The 17,979-nt window shown below is 36.9% G+C and overlaps 2 protein-coding genes across 4 annotated transcripts; both read right to left on the bottom strand.

The window, feature by feature from the left end:
• Positions 1-2,956: 2,956 nt before the first annotated feature.
• On the bottom strand, positions 2,957-15,399 carry LOC105220701 (uncharacterized). 3 transcript variants are annotated; one of them, XM_054229929.1, is made up of 2 exons: positions 15,281-15,399; positions 2,957-3,414 (listed from the first exon to the last, which is right to left on the bottom strand). In XM_054229929.1, the coding sequence occupies exon 2, from the start codon at positions 3,391-3,393 to the stop codon at positions 3,145-3,147; it is 249 nt and encodes an 82-aa protein (XP_054085904.1). In that variant the 5' UTR covers positions 3,394-3,414; positions 15,281-15,399; the 3' UTR covers positions 2,957-3,144. The 3 variants fall into 3 exon arrangements, with proteins under 3 accessions (XP_054085904.1, XP_011195452.1, XP_054085911.1); XM_011197150.3 differs by lacking the exon at positions 15,281-15,399 and adding an exon at positions 11,840-12,028; XM_054229936.1 differs by lacking the exon at positions 15,281-15,399 and adding an exon at positions 11,708-11,726.
• A 1,296-nt stretch (positions 15,400-16,695) lies between these two features.
• Positions 16,696-17,748, bottom strand: LOC105220702 (uncharacterized). The gene is made up of 2 exons (XM_011197151.3): positions 17,598-17,748; positions 16,696-17,541 (listed from the first exon to the last, which is right to left on the bottom strand). The coding sequence occupies exons 1-2, from the start codon at positions 17,608-17,610 to the stop codon at positions 16,802-16,804; spliced, it is 753 nt and encodes a 250-aa protein (XP_011195453.2). The 5' UTR covers positions 17,611-17,748; the 3' UTR covers positions 16,696-16,801.
• Between the last annotated feature and the right edge of the window lie 231 nt (positions 17,749-17,979).

The raw sequence follows: 17,979 nt of genomic DNA, 5'->3' as shown, positions 1-17,979 counted from the left end.
TGAGCCAAGTTCTGCAATTATCAAAGCACCAACAAAATTATGAGCACGCAATTATGTTGACCTGCGCCATCGGCTACAGCAAGGACAACAGCAGAAACGCTACGCAGCAGATTGCCTTCATCAACTGGCAGCTAAAATTGCAACACAATACTGCAGACTAACAAAGCAGTCTTCAAACGAATGCGTTACACAACAACAACCGCGACAAGGAGCAGTTTTAACAACAACAACAACCGGTCCAGTCAACGGCTGTAAATGCAAAAGAAACAAAGCTACGCTCTCACTTGACGACCAATCAGCCAGTCAGGCCGTCAGCAAAGTGCGTTAACCTGCCAGAATTTCGTGTAAGTGACACTCGAGTGGCACCAGCGAATACCACTCGCCGCAGTCATAAGCCGCTCAGTCAGCAAACTAACTGTGTACGCCTGTTCGTTGGGGTGCCTCTTTTTTTGTGAATTGTACCCTACATTGGCTGTGTGCGCGGCAATTTCGTTTAACCGGATGTGCGCGAGTGCACCGCGCTCGGCCTCAGGATGGGTCCACGGACACACATACGAGTCTGCGAATGTGCAAGCATAAGGCACACGCTGAAAAACGCGTTGCCAATATCACCGCCAGCTATGCGTTTCAAACGTCAAATGGCAGCAGCAGACGAGTCAAGCAGTCAAGCAGCGAACCGTCAAAGCGTCTCACGTGAACGCAGTCGGGCATGCGTCACATTCATTTGCAGATCCCCAGTTTAGTGTGTATTCTGGGGCGCTGTTTCAATTTCTTTTCACATTCTTCTGCCGCATGTGTTTACTCGTGTGCGTACACGGTAACCTATTAGTTCAGTAACCCAAAAATATCACACAGCCACCATATGTGGGCGCGACCTACACATCCATGTCCCTAACTAGAATTTCGTTTTAGCTCAAATTGACACAGCGTTTCATTAGCTCCGTTGGTTTGCGTTGTTTTCCAACCGCAGCTTTCAATTTGTTATACTTTTGCTTTTCATTTTTGTAACATCCATTGCTACTGTTGTTGTTGTTGATAACGTTAACGCCTTATTTCATTTGCTGTGTAACCTCAAAATTTGTGACCACAACGCAGCACGACTGGTAACATACTGAACTGGTCTCATTTAATAATCGTTGTTATTCTTCTAACTAAACACACACCCCCTTCTGGAGTTTAAATCTATAATTTGTTGAGCTCAGAACACTAATTTAGACAAAGAAAAACATATGACCAGGAATATTAATCGAGAAGTAGAGAAATCTTTTGTTGCAGGGCGACTATGGTACCAGGCAGGTTCTCTGAGAGCCGATACTGGTCAATTATAGTAATGCATACCTCGATCCGATTCCATTAAATCATCAATCCATTAATATATCAATTTTTGGACGTCTACGACGACATTTTCTGATCTTTTGGATCGAAAAACTATGTTTTGGTTATAAACTCAGTGGTCCCAATGACTTTTTGAGATTAGGTGAAACAACGGCTTCTCTTATAACTAAGTTTTATGAATAATGGTAGTCTTTGATTATGGTATCAAAACTCCATATTAAAGGAACGCACTCCATTTTACTCTTTAAAATTTACGAGGGACCGAAGATCTGTTCTAAAGCTCATCATAATCCAGATTTGTTGATATTGATTTCCAGCTCTCAGCTTTCGGTTGGGCTTTTAACCTTAACAGTCTTCCAGATCACGGTAAAATAAAGGATTCCTGCAAATCCGAGGTTCTAACTCCTTTTCTTATTAAGTATTATGTAGTGTTCCTGTACATCCTTCCCATTGACCTTCAGGGGAACCTTACCTTAACCTTAACTTAAGTAAATTATATTGGAAAGAAAGTATTTTACAGAGCAAATGAAGTCAAGAGGAAAAGGAGGATAATGTCATCTCCCCGATATCGACCGACACCATGCAAAGCGATCTCTAAATGTTTAAAGAAAGCATAACTTCAAAAGACAGCAAGTTCCATAAAAACCCCTCTGGGTCCTACGATACTAAACGAATTGACTACAGGGACATTTCAAGCTTCCAATGTAGGTATGTTTGTCGAAATGAAGACTTACATATTGAACCACTGTTGGGCATAGGCGCTTAAGTGAAATGCATTCGAGAGCAGACGACAAATGCCAAAAGGCAATGAAGTGTCTGAAGCTCCGGCACCAGCGGCGCGGCTGGATCAGTGGCGCAGGCGAGTAATGTGCTTCAAGCACTTAAAAGCGTACGAGTTCAATAGGAAAACAACAAAAAACAAACAGCGATACTTAAAAGCATCACAAAGGCAACGCAAGCACTTAGAATACTCAGGATATGGAACATTGAATGCGAACTCAACAAAAGCCTGCACAACGGCGGCATTAGCAACAAGAAAAACAACAACAACCACTGCAAGAGCCGTAAGCAATAAAGCCGCTGAAGCGAAGAAGCAACAACAATTTCAAAGGAAAGCAAATGAACCGGTTAAGCCACTTTACAACAAAATAACGAAACGAAACGAAACGCCAAACGTCCAAAAGGTACATAAAATGGCGTATTTACGCTGTTAGCGGTCGGCAACAGCCCAAACAACGCGACGACCATGGAGAAGGGAGCTTTACTCGCTTATGGCAATCAAAATCGACGACCGTCGATAAATGGCGGGTGGAACCAGTTGAGTGGCTGAAATGCCACCCTGACAAATACAATAAGCAGCGAATTTATGATTGACAGTGTGATTGTCAAGCGCTTGGAAACTGCTGTTGGTGGCGGCGAGCAGTTGTCAATGAATTGACGATGAGAATTGATGAAGAGAAGCCCCAGCGATGCGAGAATCATAATTAGTACTTTGATTAGAACTTTGCCGATAGCCGTTGGGGTTCAAAGGCCAAATATTTGATGAGGAAGAGAGCATGAAGGTGAGAGAGATGCCTTTACTTACTGATTTCCTTTCACTTTAATAAACAATAAGCTTGTCTTAAATTGAACACTTTTAATTTATTTGTAAATATTTTTTTCAGTTTCTTTGTATTAACTCATTTGATTTGGAATTCTTTAATATTAACTAAGATATATTCATAAACTACAGCTAAGTTGTCTTGCTACACTCAATTTGATGTGCGTGCTACATTTTTACAGTCTACTCTTCAATATTTTGCTCCCTCTTCACTTTTTTGCTTTAGTTGGTCGACTGGGTGGCTCTTTGGGATCCGTCCAATGCCATTTCTTCCAGTCAATGCATTGTTGCTGCTCTTCCGAGTAGAGTTTATTCGGTTCACAGCGCACCGTTTTGGCTGGTTCACCCTGTAGAGTGCATTGCCAATATGAGGTGGGATCTTCGAAATTTCGAAATCGCTGATTTACTTCCAGCGCTGTTTTGCAGCCTGGTTCACCGTTGTCCTCGATGTAGACCATTGTGTTTCAAGTGTGATGCAACTGGAAATATAAGGGAAATGCGAAACGAAATGAGGTTTATATAAAAATTATTTCAAAAAAATATTGATTCCAAAAATATATTCGAAATTTCATATTTTTATTTACAAATACATTCTCTAAAAATTTAATAATTTTGAAGCAAACTTTTTCAATAAACGTACGTGTTTACATAATGTTTACTTTTTATTTTTCAATTTTTCCAATTTCCAGTAATAATTGTCTAATAGTTCAGAGGCATAGGCATGGCAGTTATTACATGTAAGCTCTACATTTTATTTATACCATACACATATCTATACAAATAAAAACAAACTAAATTTGGTTATCTATTTCTCAGATTTTCATTATTTTTGTTTTTGTTTTGTCCTACAAGAAAGCAGCGCATAAAAGCTCACAAGCAGTGCAAATATTGGTGTGTCGGAAAAAATTGCAAATACTTTGCAAACCACCTTTGTAAACACCTAGCAGCATACGTACGAGTATGTAGATTACACGCCTGAAAGTATGCAAACAAATAGTGAAAGCTTTCAACGCATATTGCATACTAAATTGTAGAAAAAATGTGGAAATAAACTGGCATTCTCTTTGCTAAGAAGTGAAGGTATGATATTAGATATGCATGTAAATTATATAGGGTGAGTCAATAGGAATAATGAAAGCTGGTAACATTAACAATTTTTTTTGCCTTTACTACAAACTTTTTTTATTATGTCCGGTTTTAATAAAAGGTTATAGAATTTCAGAAAATAAATTTTTCCACTAAAACCTATTTTATTAGTTAATTTTTAAACACTATTTCAAAATAAATATCAAATTTGTGCATAAACATTCTTTCAGTTTAGATTCAACTCCGACTTCCTAAGGAAGCTTTTTGAAAGCTTTCATATAATCAGAGTTGAAAAATCGCCGTTAACTTTAAAAACTCTATTTTATTTCCTCTATTGATTTATTTGTTTCGGTTTGGAGAATGTCTTTCTAAGATATCGCATATTTTATCCACAAGGAAGCTTTAAGCTTTTTTCTGAGATCAGATGTTAACTTGGCGAATACTTGAACGATACCCCAGCCTCGAAATTCCAACAAGTAAGGAAGGGCTAAGTTCGGGTGTAACCGAACATTTTATACTCTCGCAATTTATTTATTTAACTTTATTTATATTATATAATACACAATTTGACCCACATATTCGTCATATATATTGTATAAAGTCCATTGAAAGTTGGAAACCATAATATTAGGTTAGAAGCACCGAGGTCCTCGTGTTCGATATATGGGGCCTTAAAAACCTATGGTCCAATTTCGGCGATTTTTAGAATGGGGCTGCCACACTATTAACATAGTATTTGTGCAAAGTTCTGCACCGATATCTTCACCGATATCTTCACTTTATATATTGTAAAGTAAGCGATTCAGATCGTCTTCAAAGTTCTGGCATATAGGAAGTAGGCGTGGTTGTGAAGCGATTTGGCCTATTTTCACAACATATCATTGGGATGTAAGGAAACTATTACAAACCAAGTTTCATTGAAATCGGTCGAGTAGTTCCTGAGATATGGTTTTTGACCCATAAGTGTGCAGCTTCATCTGCCATTTCTTATGTGAAATTTAGTGTTTCTGACGTTTTTCGTTAGTGGGTTAACCCACTTTTAGTAATTTTCAACCTAACCTTTGTATGGGAGGTGGGCGTGGTTATAATCCGATTGCTTTCATTTTTGGACTGTATTAAGAAGTGGCTAAAAACAACGACTGCAGAAAGTTTGGTTTATATAGCTCTACTGGTTTGCGAGATATGTGCAAAAAACTTAGTTGGGGGCGGGGCCACGCCCACCTTCCCAAAAAAATTACATGCAAATATGCCCCTTCATAGTGCGATCCTTCATACCAAATTTTATTTCCATAGCTCTATTTAGGGCTTAGTTATGGCACTTTATGTGTTTTCGGTTTTCGCCATTTTGTGGGCGTGGCAGTGGTCCGACTTTGCTGATTTTCGAAAACAACCTTCCTATGGTGCCAAGAAATAAGATATCTTAATTTTTACTCAAGTTACAGCTTGCACAGACGGACGGACAGACAGACATTCTGATTTGAACTCCACTCTTCACCCCGATCACTTTGGTATATATAACCCTATATCTAACTCGTTTAATTTTGGGTGTTACAAACAACCGTACTCTCTAGTATAAAAATCGAGTTTGAGACGTGTTTTGACGATTGGAAGAAGCGCTGGCATAAGTGCATTCGAATAATATCGAATGGAGATTATTTTGAAGGCGACAATATTAATGTAGACAGATGCATAAATATTTTTTCAAAAATCGAAAATGCCCGTTATTTTTTGAACACACCTCGTGTTGTTGGTTAAATAATTATTATATTAACAACATAAATATATGAATTAACTAAAGAAAGAATATTGCGATCAAAAATTTCCTAGTGGGTAACTGCATAAAGCTGCATAAATGTGTTAATCCATGTAAAAGCAATGCTTAGTACACAGACATGAACGTTTTTACCGAATTTCTATGCAAAGTGGAAAATATCGAAACAAAATAATATTAATAAAAGTGAAATAGATTAAGTGTACACCACTCATATACTTTTATGTGTATTGTCTCTATGTAGGAACGCGAACAGAATGTACTGAGTATTGGAAACCACACAAAACGCTTTCATTTATTTATATTTGAAAATATAAATTAAAAAAATAGCGCTGCGAAATATTTCCCTTTTTCGAGGTGTTATCAGTTACATGTGTAGCAAATACATGCTCAATGTCACACCGCCATCAAACACATACACACACACACGCTTAGCAAGTGCTCCCCGCTAGAGTGTGAAATATTTGCTAAAAAGCTGCAAGTTGTAAATTGTATTTACTTTAGTTTATTGCAAGCGTTACAAATCAAAAGCGATACATTGTCAGCAACAACAACAACAACAATAGTGGTAGCAGCAATCACAACGCTTTAACCTTATCACTGCCACATACCAGCAAGCATTTGTTGTTGGATGTGTGTGTAACGCTCAGTGGCGACGATCTTCGACGCAAAAGCGAAAGTAAACACACAAATCTGGACGTGTGTCTATATATATATATATATATATATATATATATATATATTGTATAAATGCATATATGTATATATATGTATATGGATGTTCATGCCATGCATGTTTATTTATATTTACAGGTGTCTGGCAGTCAAGTGGTTGCTTTGTATATGCAGTGGCTTCTTTAGCTTTTAGCCGAAAGCCATGTGCACGTGTTGTTGGTGTTCAGAGTTAAGTGGGTGGGAGGGGGTTGGTTGTGAATATTTCTGGGGAAGTGTGATATATAATATATATATATACATAAGTGTGAATTCGTGTTGCAGTTTGACATGGTGACAGGCGACAAATTGCCAACTAACCAAAAATAGGTAGAAATTTCAAATTCACTCTTCGATTGCTGACGATTGGAAATTATATACCGCATACGACAGAAACACATTTTTAACTGAAATTTTCGGAAGAATTACTTTGTCCTAGTTTTAATACAGTTCTTTGATTATAATTAAAAACAAAACTCTCTCGCTCATTTACTCTCTCATGTAAATACGTAGTGGGTTCAAAAAATAGCGGGAATTATTTGAAATAAAAAAATTTAAATTCGCGGGTTTGAAGAAGGGCTATTTTAAAGGCGATAAAGTAGACGAACGAATATATTTTTTTTAAACGAGAATTTCAGTTTTCTTTGATCACATCTCGTATTTTTGACTTTAGAGTAAAAAAAATCTCTACAATTCGTACTTAAATTCATTGAAATGTTAAGTAGGACTTTCGAATCACAGTTGGTTAGATTGCACGTGAATATAACCTAAATTTTTATTTGTTAAGAGAGCTCAATTTCGAAAAAGGAGAGTTTGTAAATACTCTTCTTGGTGACAATTCGTTATGATTATAGTTCATTGGTCAACAAGAAAGCTTCTCTCTATCAAATCCACATAACCCAGCCAGTCAAAATAAAAGTTTCGACCAAAAAAAGTCTCACAAAAAGTCTTTTCTCTTTGGAAAAATTTTTTCTAAGCGCTCAATGAACCCTAAAAATTATGCATTATGTTCTCAGAGAAATTATTTTTCAATAAATTTAAAAAATTTGAATGCATTTATATCGTGAAGGGTATACAAAATAGTTTTCACCTCAAACGCGTTGAGTTTCAGGAAGCTCAAGATCAAAGCGCAATTGATTGCTGCTGCAAATCGAGTAAACATGGATTTTTCATTTCATTTGGATGCTTGCATTGCTACACAACAACTGTAAATAAAAAAACCGCTATGTGTTAGAAGCTAAATAAATATTTGCTGGCACTTTTATGCACGAAACAAGGCGAACGGAATGCAGCAAAGGGATTTTGTCTTAAAACAAAATTAGAAAATGGAATAGAGAATATATTATATATATAGATACATACATACTTACGTACACACTCACATAACCACCTAATAATAAAATTCAGAATATATTATATAAAAGACACTTAAACCATAAATTCTACATGAAATGCCTGCAATCACGGCCCAGTAGCCAGCCACTTTGCATGCCATTAAGCATTCAAATTAATTTATGAGGAATTTAAAAGCAAAAACAATGCACACGAGCAACACAACCAACATTAAATCCAAGCAAAACCATTAGCTTTGCCCACAACACATGGCACACGCACAACACAAAGGGTGCAAGGCGAGAACTGCGTATCCCACTTTAACCTTACCTAACACACACAGAGCACACACAGCTAGTTAAGCATATGTGCCCATATAGACCCATAGACTCACATAGGCGCACCGCTCATACCTCAGTCACACTTCACCTATCTAGTTGCCGAAATAATTATTTGTCAAATTGTTGTTGTTGCTGTTGTTGTATGTTGCTACAGTGGCTGAAAACCGCCAACCAGCCCAGACGAGTGGCAGCTACATTTCATCTACTTTCGAGAGCAGAGCAGAGCACCGCTCGCGCACATGCAATTACTCAAGTGTGCAAACTATTTGCCATGTTACGGTATGGCTTAAGGCACTAAACCACTACTATAGTCGGCTCTACGGCTCGGATTGATGATGGTGTTACGACAATGGCAATGGCAAATGGCAGGAGCGCAAAGCGAACGGCGCTGGCGAGATGGCGACGTCAACAACAACCGCAATGACAACAAATGTTGTTGAGAAATGGGCCGCTCTGTGATCTGTGTGTGTGATAAAGCCTAAATTATGCACCCACATTGTTGAGCGTTTCAACGGCTGTGACAAGCACACGAGCGCACACACGACAGGCACATATTCATGTATAAAGGCTCATAATGTCGCCTTGAAGTTTCGGCTTCGGTTACAGCTGCTTAACGCATATGCGAAGCGTGACACATTTATGCTGGTGACGCGAGGTTTACGGTGTTCCTTTGGGAGTCATGCGCCTGCAAAAGCTCTCAGATTTGTCAACATTGTGTTAAAATTTCATGTAGTGCGAATGTAACTAGTTTTGTAACTAGCTCGTATGTAGTAGAGACATTAAATTTGTATATTTCTTTGAGTGTTTTCAGAGTTAAGATTACATAATTGAGAGTTCGTTCTCACTTTGACTCCACTTTAGAGAAAGTATTATAAATAACTGGATTTTCTTTTAAAGAGATACGCTCTCATTAATTCTTCAGTTCTTCAATCATCCCTAATTATTTCATGAATAGTTTCTCCAGTTGCTATTTCATCTTCCCAAACTTCAAACAAAGGCTATTGAAGGTCTTACTTGGCCTAAGATCAGTCATTCAATGAGAGATATATCTATTCTTGAGATGATAACCACTTAATTAGCGTAGATGTCTCAAGTTCTCTCTTAGAATATCAAGAGTAGTCCCGGAGCCTTATTAATATCGGACTTCATTAGCTAGATTGCAATGAAATTCGAAAAATCAGTAGTTACAAACTAGTTCCCGGTTCACTTGTTCATAGTCTAGTTACTAAAGTAACCATGTATCAACATTAAAATACACAAAATTAATGAATGCATTACCCAACTGTTAAGATCACTGCAACCACTACCAACAACAACACACATACACATATATAAGAACATTTTGATTGCAATTTCCCGCACGATATCTTGCTAAGCAATTTAATATTGCATACTGCTAGAGACCTTAGCAATTTCAATATCAACCAGAACAACCATAAAACAACAACAACAACACTAACAGAGGCAATAACACCTCTATTATCCAAGCAGTTGAATGAATTTGTGGCCATTTTGGCAAAGGTTGATGGCTGAGCCTCTCAGAGACTCCCCGCTCACTGGACGGAGATGCTAAAAAATATTTGTTGCCCGAAAATTTCTTTGAGCTGTGTACTTTGAATTAATTAGCATTGTTTGTAGCTATTTGCGGTTTTGCCAAGCTCAGCAAATGTCGACGTACACACACACACACACACATGCATACATGCAACCATATATGAGTAGGATCAGAGCACTCATATGAATATGCGTAAGGAGAGCTGCCTGCTGTTGTCTAAGTTGCGTATACGACCTGGTTGGCCGGCTGACTGTCTGCTTAGCTCATAGTTTATTTGTGTATTATGCGCCTGTAAGTGTTTATGTGTGTGTCTTAATGAATGTGTGCCGAAAATAAATTGCTTACACAGTATCTCAAATTGCTAGCAAACATTTTAGTGTGTATGCATATAAGTGTATGTGTGTGTATGCGTAAGCAATATTTTATGCTAATATATGCATTTGTATGTTCTGCACATACATAAATAGGTGTATTTCCTAGAAATCTACATGCATAAACATGTTTATATTCAGCAAACTGCAGACAGACACTCATGCCACAAAGCTCTGTTGTATCACTGTCTCTTCATTCGTTTGCCGGAATCATCTTAATAATTCAGATTAAACTTGCCAGCACTCATACCATATGACTACTAGTTAGAATTGTGGTATTTTCTCGAGAAATTCGAGTTTGTTGAGCAGATAAACGGTATAAATACCAAAGTACTGGGCATACTTTGTATTGAGTTAAATTTTGTCTTCAAATTTTTTCACTGGAATTCAATATTACTTTCATTTGAAGCTTTATTCTACAATTTGAGGTTCATGAGGTCGTATATGTCTATACGAGGTGTGTTCAAAAAATAACGGGAATTTTTGTTTTTTGAAAAAAAAATTATTGTCGCCTTTATAATAGTCCCCATACGATATTATTCGAACGCACTTATGCCCGCGCTTCATCCAATCGTCAAAACACGTCTCAAACTCGATTTTTGGGATAGCCCTTGGCTCTTTCAGCGACCTTTAAGATTCTTTTTATTTTTTGAAATTGGAAAAGGTCACACAGAGTCACACAGTCTGACGAATATGAAGACTAGGGCATCATTATAGTATTATTTTTGGCCAAGAATTCACAATCAACGCAGTGTGAGCGAAAATCGTCAAGCCCAGAGAAACACGTTTAATCTAAGTGGCTGATACAGAACAAGTAAGCAATGAATACAGCTGAAAATTGTACCGTACTTCGAGAAAATAAAAAAAAAATTTCAATTGGACTCTCCATTCCCGAGAAATTTTAAAATTCCCGTTATTTTTTGAACACACCTCGTAGACTGATATGTATATAACATAAATGACTAGAATGACTGGATCTTGATTTAAAGCAAGTAAATACAAATATTTGGTTTTAAGGCATATCACTAAACGCATCTGAATAAAATTATGGAAAATGAAAATATTTAGAAGTGAGGTTAGAAAAGGTTCTAACTGTTTCCTGATAATGTCAATCACATTTTGATAGCTAAAGACGAGAAAACTAAAGACAAAACACTCTTAAAATTTAAGGTTTAAGATCTTCATAGTTTTGAAAACTCTGCCTGGTTCCAAAGATTCGATCTTAGTCTCACTAACAGGACAATCGAGAAGAGAGTATTAAGATAATTCCGGTGAAATTTGGTTTCCCTTACTTTAAAAATCTTTAGTTGAAACTTAGCTTGCTTCTCTCTAAAGAAAGGAGAACCCACCTAAAGCAGTGTCGAATACTTTAAGAATGGAGTCTTTACGACAAAACTGACCCTAATCTTGAACGCATCATTATTGTTCTCTTATTCCTCTCTTTTTAATCACATTTACTTATTTTAAATTGTTTATTAAAACACCAAAACATTCACACGCGATTTCACTCTAGTCAAAAATCAGAATTTGTTGATATATATTTAGTATAGTAATATAGTATATACACCAACTGAAAGCACTATTCCACCAAATTTTCCCACGTACAGCAAACGTATGTTACACTCCGATGGTATACAAATACAACATTATGTTAACAAGCAACACTTAATTGACAACTTAAACACTTAATTAAGCATTTATGATTCTACTTTATTTGCAGCACAGCTTAACACTTACAATATGCACGCGCCGCGTGGAAAAACACAATGTTCCGTGTAAATAAAATGAAAAATTTGTAAACTATTCACTAAACAGCTGTTTCTCGGCGCTTGGAGCGCATGCAAATAAATAACTAAAGTCAATTGCCAACTTGTTGCGTGCCAAACACTTCATTAGCGCTAACTACTATTGACTGGCCGAGCTGGGGAGCTTTCGCAACACGAGCTTTTCACAAGCGTACGCTGAAAGACATTCATAATTTTTTGGTGCTGTACGAGTATGTGTACAAGTTTCGTAATCTTGAACTAATCCGTTAGTATTAGGCGCAGGCACAGTGGTATTAAGCCTGAGAAAATTTAATAAAATTATAAATTTTAATTAAATCAATTATTTTTAGTGCAAAGCTTTCTATTTGAAAGTGAGAATTTAGTCAATAAACAGTAATTAAAATTTAATTATAAATAAATATCATGAAAAAGCGTATAATTTCGCAAGAACTTAAAAATTGTAATTTTGTCATCATTTATAGAAATTGAATATCGAAAAGTCATAACTCAGTTTAAGCTTCAGCCGACGTAAGCTTTTTTGCTTAATTACTACAGAAAACTCCGTTATTTTCGTATTTTCATTACTTTTTCTCGAAATATTGAACATTTTTGTCAAATAGCTCCTGAAAACAAGACATGTTTTTATTTCGCCCTAAAGCTCGAAGCTTTTTTCAAAGCTCCATTGAAATTTATTTTTTCCATTCATACAAATATCGAATAATGATTTTCATTTAATTATTTTTGCCAACATTTCGCTCAATCTACATCACTGTGCAGCGCGAAAAGCCGTGAAAGCTTTAAGTGCCGCTTTTTAATAACCATATCTTGGTGATTTCCCCAGGTAATTGTGTTAATTATAAACTTTCCATCTAAAGGCTAATTATAACTGGTTATTTATATATTTCTAGATACATATATCTCAGTCATATATCTCTAAAGATTGCATCTTGAGTAGTCTTTGGAGTTATGCAAGCACTGGACATAATTCATACTGACGAAGTCAATCAGTTCTGGGTACTTCGACTGATTTAGCTGTGAGTATATTTCAAGACAATGTAAGCAATACTAATTGTAATGTAATTTAAGAACACTTGTCCCATAAGCTCGTTCTCAGAAGAAGTTTTAAATTTCCGTCGACGAGTTAGTCAGTCTCAAAATAAACACTCGGACCTCAGAATTCATAAATTACTATCCATAAGTTCTTAAAGTCTTCCAGAACTCTTAGAGTAGAGAGAGAGAGAGAGTTGTCAAAATAATCGATCTTATCAAAGAGTTTCGCTCCATAGGTTCCTGAAGTCTTCAAGAAATCTTTATTTAAAATATTTTTGTATCTTCGTAATTGCCGTTATGTACATACATATATCTGTACTTAGAAGCGAACGTGCTTCATGCACCATCGAAATCGCTTAGTCAGCACGAAGGTTGTCACGCGTTTCTTCCGGCGAATTTTTGTAATAATCGACATTCTCTTGATAATTTAGGAGTCACCTTCACATTGACACTGGTTACGGTGTCAATGAAGGTGTGGATATTTTTCGATTTTTTTTTTTGATTTTTTTATTTTTTTATTATTTTTATTTTTTGCGCCTTCGTTTCAACTTATCTTATCACTACTACAACAAGACAAGCAATTACAGGGCGTTTACACAACTTACTCACCAGCTTACATACATACATACATATATACAAGCTATATATTTCCTAAATTATTTATGTAATTACATATTACATATAAGTATATAGATAACGGTATAATACTTCAGAATTGCATGTTAACCACCAATTGTCACTTGGAATGCTCTTATCATAATTAAGTGGCGAGTTTTATCACAACTAAAAATGTTTCACATATATATATATATACAGTTATTTGTTGGCTTATACGTAATTTTCAAGTGGTGCCGAATGCATAGAAAGTGTAATTACTTAATTGTGAGAAAAAAAAAACAATCTCAAACAGGTGCAAAAATTCATGCGCTTTTAGTGCGAGACAATGCTGTGAAATCTCACCTTGCCCGGCAGGTCCTAATTGCTGTTTAGAGGTCAACAGAAAAAGATGCACGCTTGTTTAATTACTTTATATTCGTAGATTTGTAAGAAATGCTCGCTTGTAAATAGAAAATATTTTGAAAGTCTCTCAACCGAACGGCAATGTGAAATGTATGACCTTGAGTACCCTTATGCGAGCAAGGCCATTTGCGAAGCTCAGTGCGGCGTGTGGCCTATAGGAAATGCAATGAATAAAGCCTTATGCTTAATTTTTTGAAAGAAGGAGAGGAAAAATCTTAAAAATATTTTTTTTTTATCAGCAATTAGCACAATTCTAAAGATTATAAATCAGAAAATCAGTGTTCAAAAAATAACGGGAATTTTAGTTTTTTGAAACAAAAATTATTCATTTGATTACATTAATGTTGTCGCCTTTAAAATAGTCCCTATTCGATAATATGCACTTACGCTAGCACTTCTTCCAATCATCGAAACCCTTCTCAAACTCGATTTTTGCTCTTTCAGAGATTTCTCATAGTTTGGCATATGACGACCCTTTTGGGTTCTCTTTATTTTCGGAAATAGGAGAAAGTTAGACGAAGTCATTTCTGAGTTGAATATGGAGTCTGGGGTATGATTTTTGGGCCTAGAATTTACAAAGAAGCAACGTAGTGTGACAATTGGACTCTCCAAACTCGTGATTATTCCCGTTATTTTTTGATTCCCGTTATTTTTTGAACACACCTGCTATTTATGTAATCTAAACAGTAAAGATTCAGAACTTAAAAGAACTCAACTTCAACATTTGTAGTATTAACACCTCAACACTTCAACCGAAAAAACCAAAAATCGTCCATTTTACTTTTCCTACTGGGTACTATGCAACGCACACACACACATCGAAAACGGCATTAAATTCACAGATGCACAGTCATTCGTAACGACCAAACAACTAGTGCGATTTTAGAGCATGTCGAAGGTGTGTGTGCCGTGCAGGGTGAGCGGGTCTAGCGACAGCTGTTGTTTGTTTGCATTGTGGTACTTGTGGCACGCCCCACTGACCTACTTCTAAGCAAAGCTACCGGAAACAAGCAGCTCTATACTTAATTACAAATACAACTGCAGGCAAAAATGCAGAGCATACAATTAGGCGCGTTTCGTGTTCGTGTACTCATAAGTATAAACACATATAAATGCGTTTGAGTATATAAAATATGCACTTGACCTCGGCAAAAATTGCGTTAAAATTTACGCAAACACTTGCAGTTGGATTACATGCACAGACACACAAATTTACAGTTATACTTATATATGTATGTATGCTTACTCAATTACACATATTTATTTCACTTGCCAAACATTTGTTCATTTTGACGTAATGTTTACTTAAGAGTTTGATTTAATATTTCCAAGCAATATTTACCTTTTTCTTTATTATTTTTATTTGATCAAATTTATTTTGTTTATATTTTTTGTTGGTGAATGCATTAATTGTAAATTTACACGAGCTGTAAGCAGCTAAGGTTTACGAAAAATATTTGATTCAGTGTAGGAGGCCTAAGGAAACAGTGAACAAGTGCCTTGTACATTCGTTTGGAGCTATCGAAAGCTTTGGTGAGCTTTTGCGAATGCATTTGTTGCTTGCTACACTCGCTGGAAAATGTTAGTAAACAGCTAAAGCACGCTATGGCTAAATGTTACCGCCTTGAAGTTCAAGAAAGAGAATAAAAATTGAACTTTGTTGAAAACAACTGGTTATTCATCTAAAATGAAGAGCTTTTTTAGATCAAAAGGAAATGGAGCTTAAATTTTCGAATTTTCCAAAAAAAAACTGGTCTCACCGGGCAATATCCATAGGTTTATCAGAAAATCAAAGAAGAGCTTTTTCAGATTACGAGAAGCTTATCTGGGGTAACTTTATTTGATTAGTGGAGACCGATATCGAAATCCTCTCCCGACGAACAAAAACTAAACTCTACAAGTCCCTCATCATTGCCGTCCTACTTTATGGTGCAGAAGCGTGGACGATGTCAACATCCGTTGAGACGGCACTAGGAGTTTTCAAGAAAAAGATTTTTCGGAAGATTTAAACATTGACAACGGCGAATACCGCAGAAGATGGGACGATTAACTGTATGTGTTACTCGACGACATTGACATAGTTCAGCGAATAAAAAGACAGCGGCTACGCTGGTCAGGTCATGTTGTTCGAATGGACGAAAGTGCTCCGGCTCTGAAAATGTTCGATGCAGTACCCGCTGCTGAAAGCCGAGGAAGAGGGAGGCCTCCACTGGTGGAAGGACCAGGAGGAGAAGGACCTTTCTTCGCTTGGTATTACCAATTAGCGCCAAACTGTCAAAAGGAGAGATGCGTTGCGCGCTGTTGTGGACTGGGCTATAACCGCGTAAGCGTTGTCTACGTCTGTCAAGAAGAAGAAGAAGATATGAAATCGGACTTCAAGACAGATTCATTAAATTCCAAATATGAACAGAATTTCTAAAATAAAAGTTCCGGATGAATGATACATGTTCTTTAGAAACCTCATTCCTCCTTGAGTAGACTTTTAAACCACAAAGCTCTTATAGTTCAAAGTTTCAAATAAACGGAAGATTTTTGGTATTCTAGGGAGCTCTTCTCTGCTGTTGTGGAAGGCTTTCACATTGGGCTCTCCATCGATTTAAAGATAAATGGAAATTCTTGAAACCTAACCCAACAGTCCAATTCAATTTGAATTCATGTCAGAATATTTTTTCCTTAGCTTCGAATACCAAGAACTCTCGATTCTCAACCTCAGAGTAATGTTTTATGAATTTGTGGAAATAACATTAAATGTCTATCTTTAACCAACACCATATTTAAGTCACTTTATTTATAATTATATTATACATACATATGCATATGAAAGCCTGTGCTCAAAAACTCTAATCTATACTCTCGATTCAGTTTAACAGATGGGTCCCCCGGGGTATTGTGGCAACGACGGAATCAGAGGATATGATGGGTTCAATATCTGTGGAGACTGCGACGGTTGTGCAGATTGTGATGGATTCAAAATCTGTGCTGGGACCAAAACATATGGAGGGCTCAATATCTGTGGAGACTGTGGCGGCACAAAGGTTTGTGGAGGTAGAGATGGATGCGAAATTGGGGAGGATTGCGGCGGAATCAAAGGATATGATGGATATTCAATCTCAGGAGACTGCAACGGCACAAATTCTTGTGTTGGATTCAAAATCGGCGAAGATTGTGACGGCAAATAAGACTGCGGTGGCAATGGACCTATAAAGTGTGGCTGCTGTTGTGGAAACGGCACTGTTGGTACCAATGCTTGGGGCGGTGCTTGTGGATATAACGGCTGCGGGTATAATGCTGAAGGTGTGGATTCCATGTGTATGCACATAACACCAGTGGGACAACTTGGTGGATACACCGGTATCTCCCATTTCCAAATTCGCCAAGGCACACAACGACCCAAACTCTGTTGAAAGCCAGTAAGATCGGGACACGACTCCGACAATGCCTCCGTGTTTAAACTATAGCAACGCCAATAACGCATTGGATCCCAAAAGTTTCTATACAAACGACCGATTTCGCCGGGTGTCTTGCAACCCGGTTTGCCATCGTATGTGCTGGTCGACGCATAGCAGAGGCTGGCACTGAGGGCGAGTAGAAATGGTATGTAGACTGCAAAAGTGGAGATTTTCTTTAATTGAAATGTATGTGCAACAAAAACAACTTACTTTTAAACTGCATCGTTGGCTACAAAATCCGTTAGATCCGATATGTAGCGTGCTTTGAATGACCACAGGGGCACACTTGCAGCGCTTTTATATGCTGAGGACTTTTCACTGAAGAAATTTTTATTTTTATTTTTTATAACATTTTTTCCCATGATCGTTGTAATTCACCACTTGTGTTTACTGTTATTCAAAACAAATATGTGGGAATGGTATGCAGAAACATATATGTATGTATGTATGTCTGTTGTAACAGCAACCTTGTTACACTGACTGATTAGCCCCGTCAATGCCATTGAAGCATTGTCTCTTCATTATTTGTTTATATTAAGTCAAGGGGATCGATATAGCACTTTCCTATAAATAAGTAGAATTCTTCAGTCAT

This window comes from Zeugodacus cucurbitae, chromosome 2 (genome assembly GCF_028554725.1).
Source record: "Zeugodacus cucurbitae isolate PBARC_wt_2022May chromosome 2, idZeuCucr1.2, whole genome shotgun sequence".
In the NCBI taxonomy this organism is placed as follows: domain Eukaryota; kingdom Metazoa; phylum Arthropoda; class Insecta; order Diptera; family Tephritidae; genus Zeugodacus; species Zeugodacus cucurbitae.
The sequence above is the reverse complement of the archived record's forward strand: the minus strand, read 5'-3'. Positions and strand labels throughout refer to the sequence as shown.

What these genes read in the sequence shown, in the direction of transcription:
- LOC105220701 (XM_054229929.1), bottom strand. Translation starts at nt 3,393, where the DNA reads ATGGTCTACATCGAGGACAACGGTGAACCAGGCTGCAAAACAGCGCTG.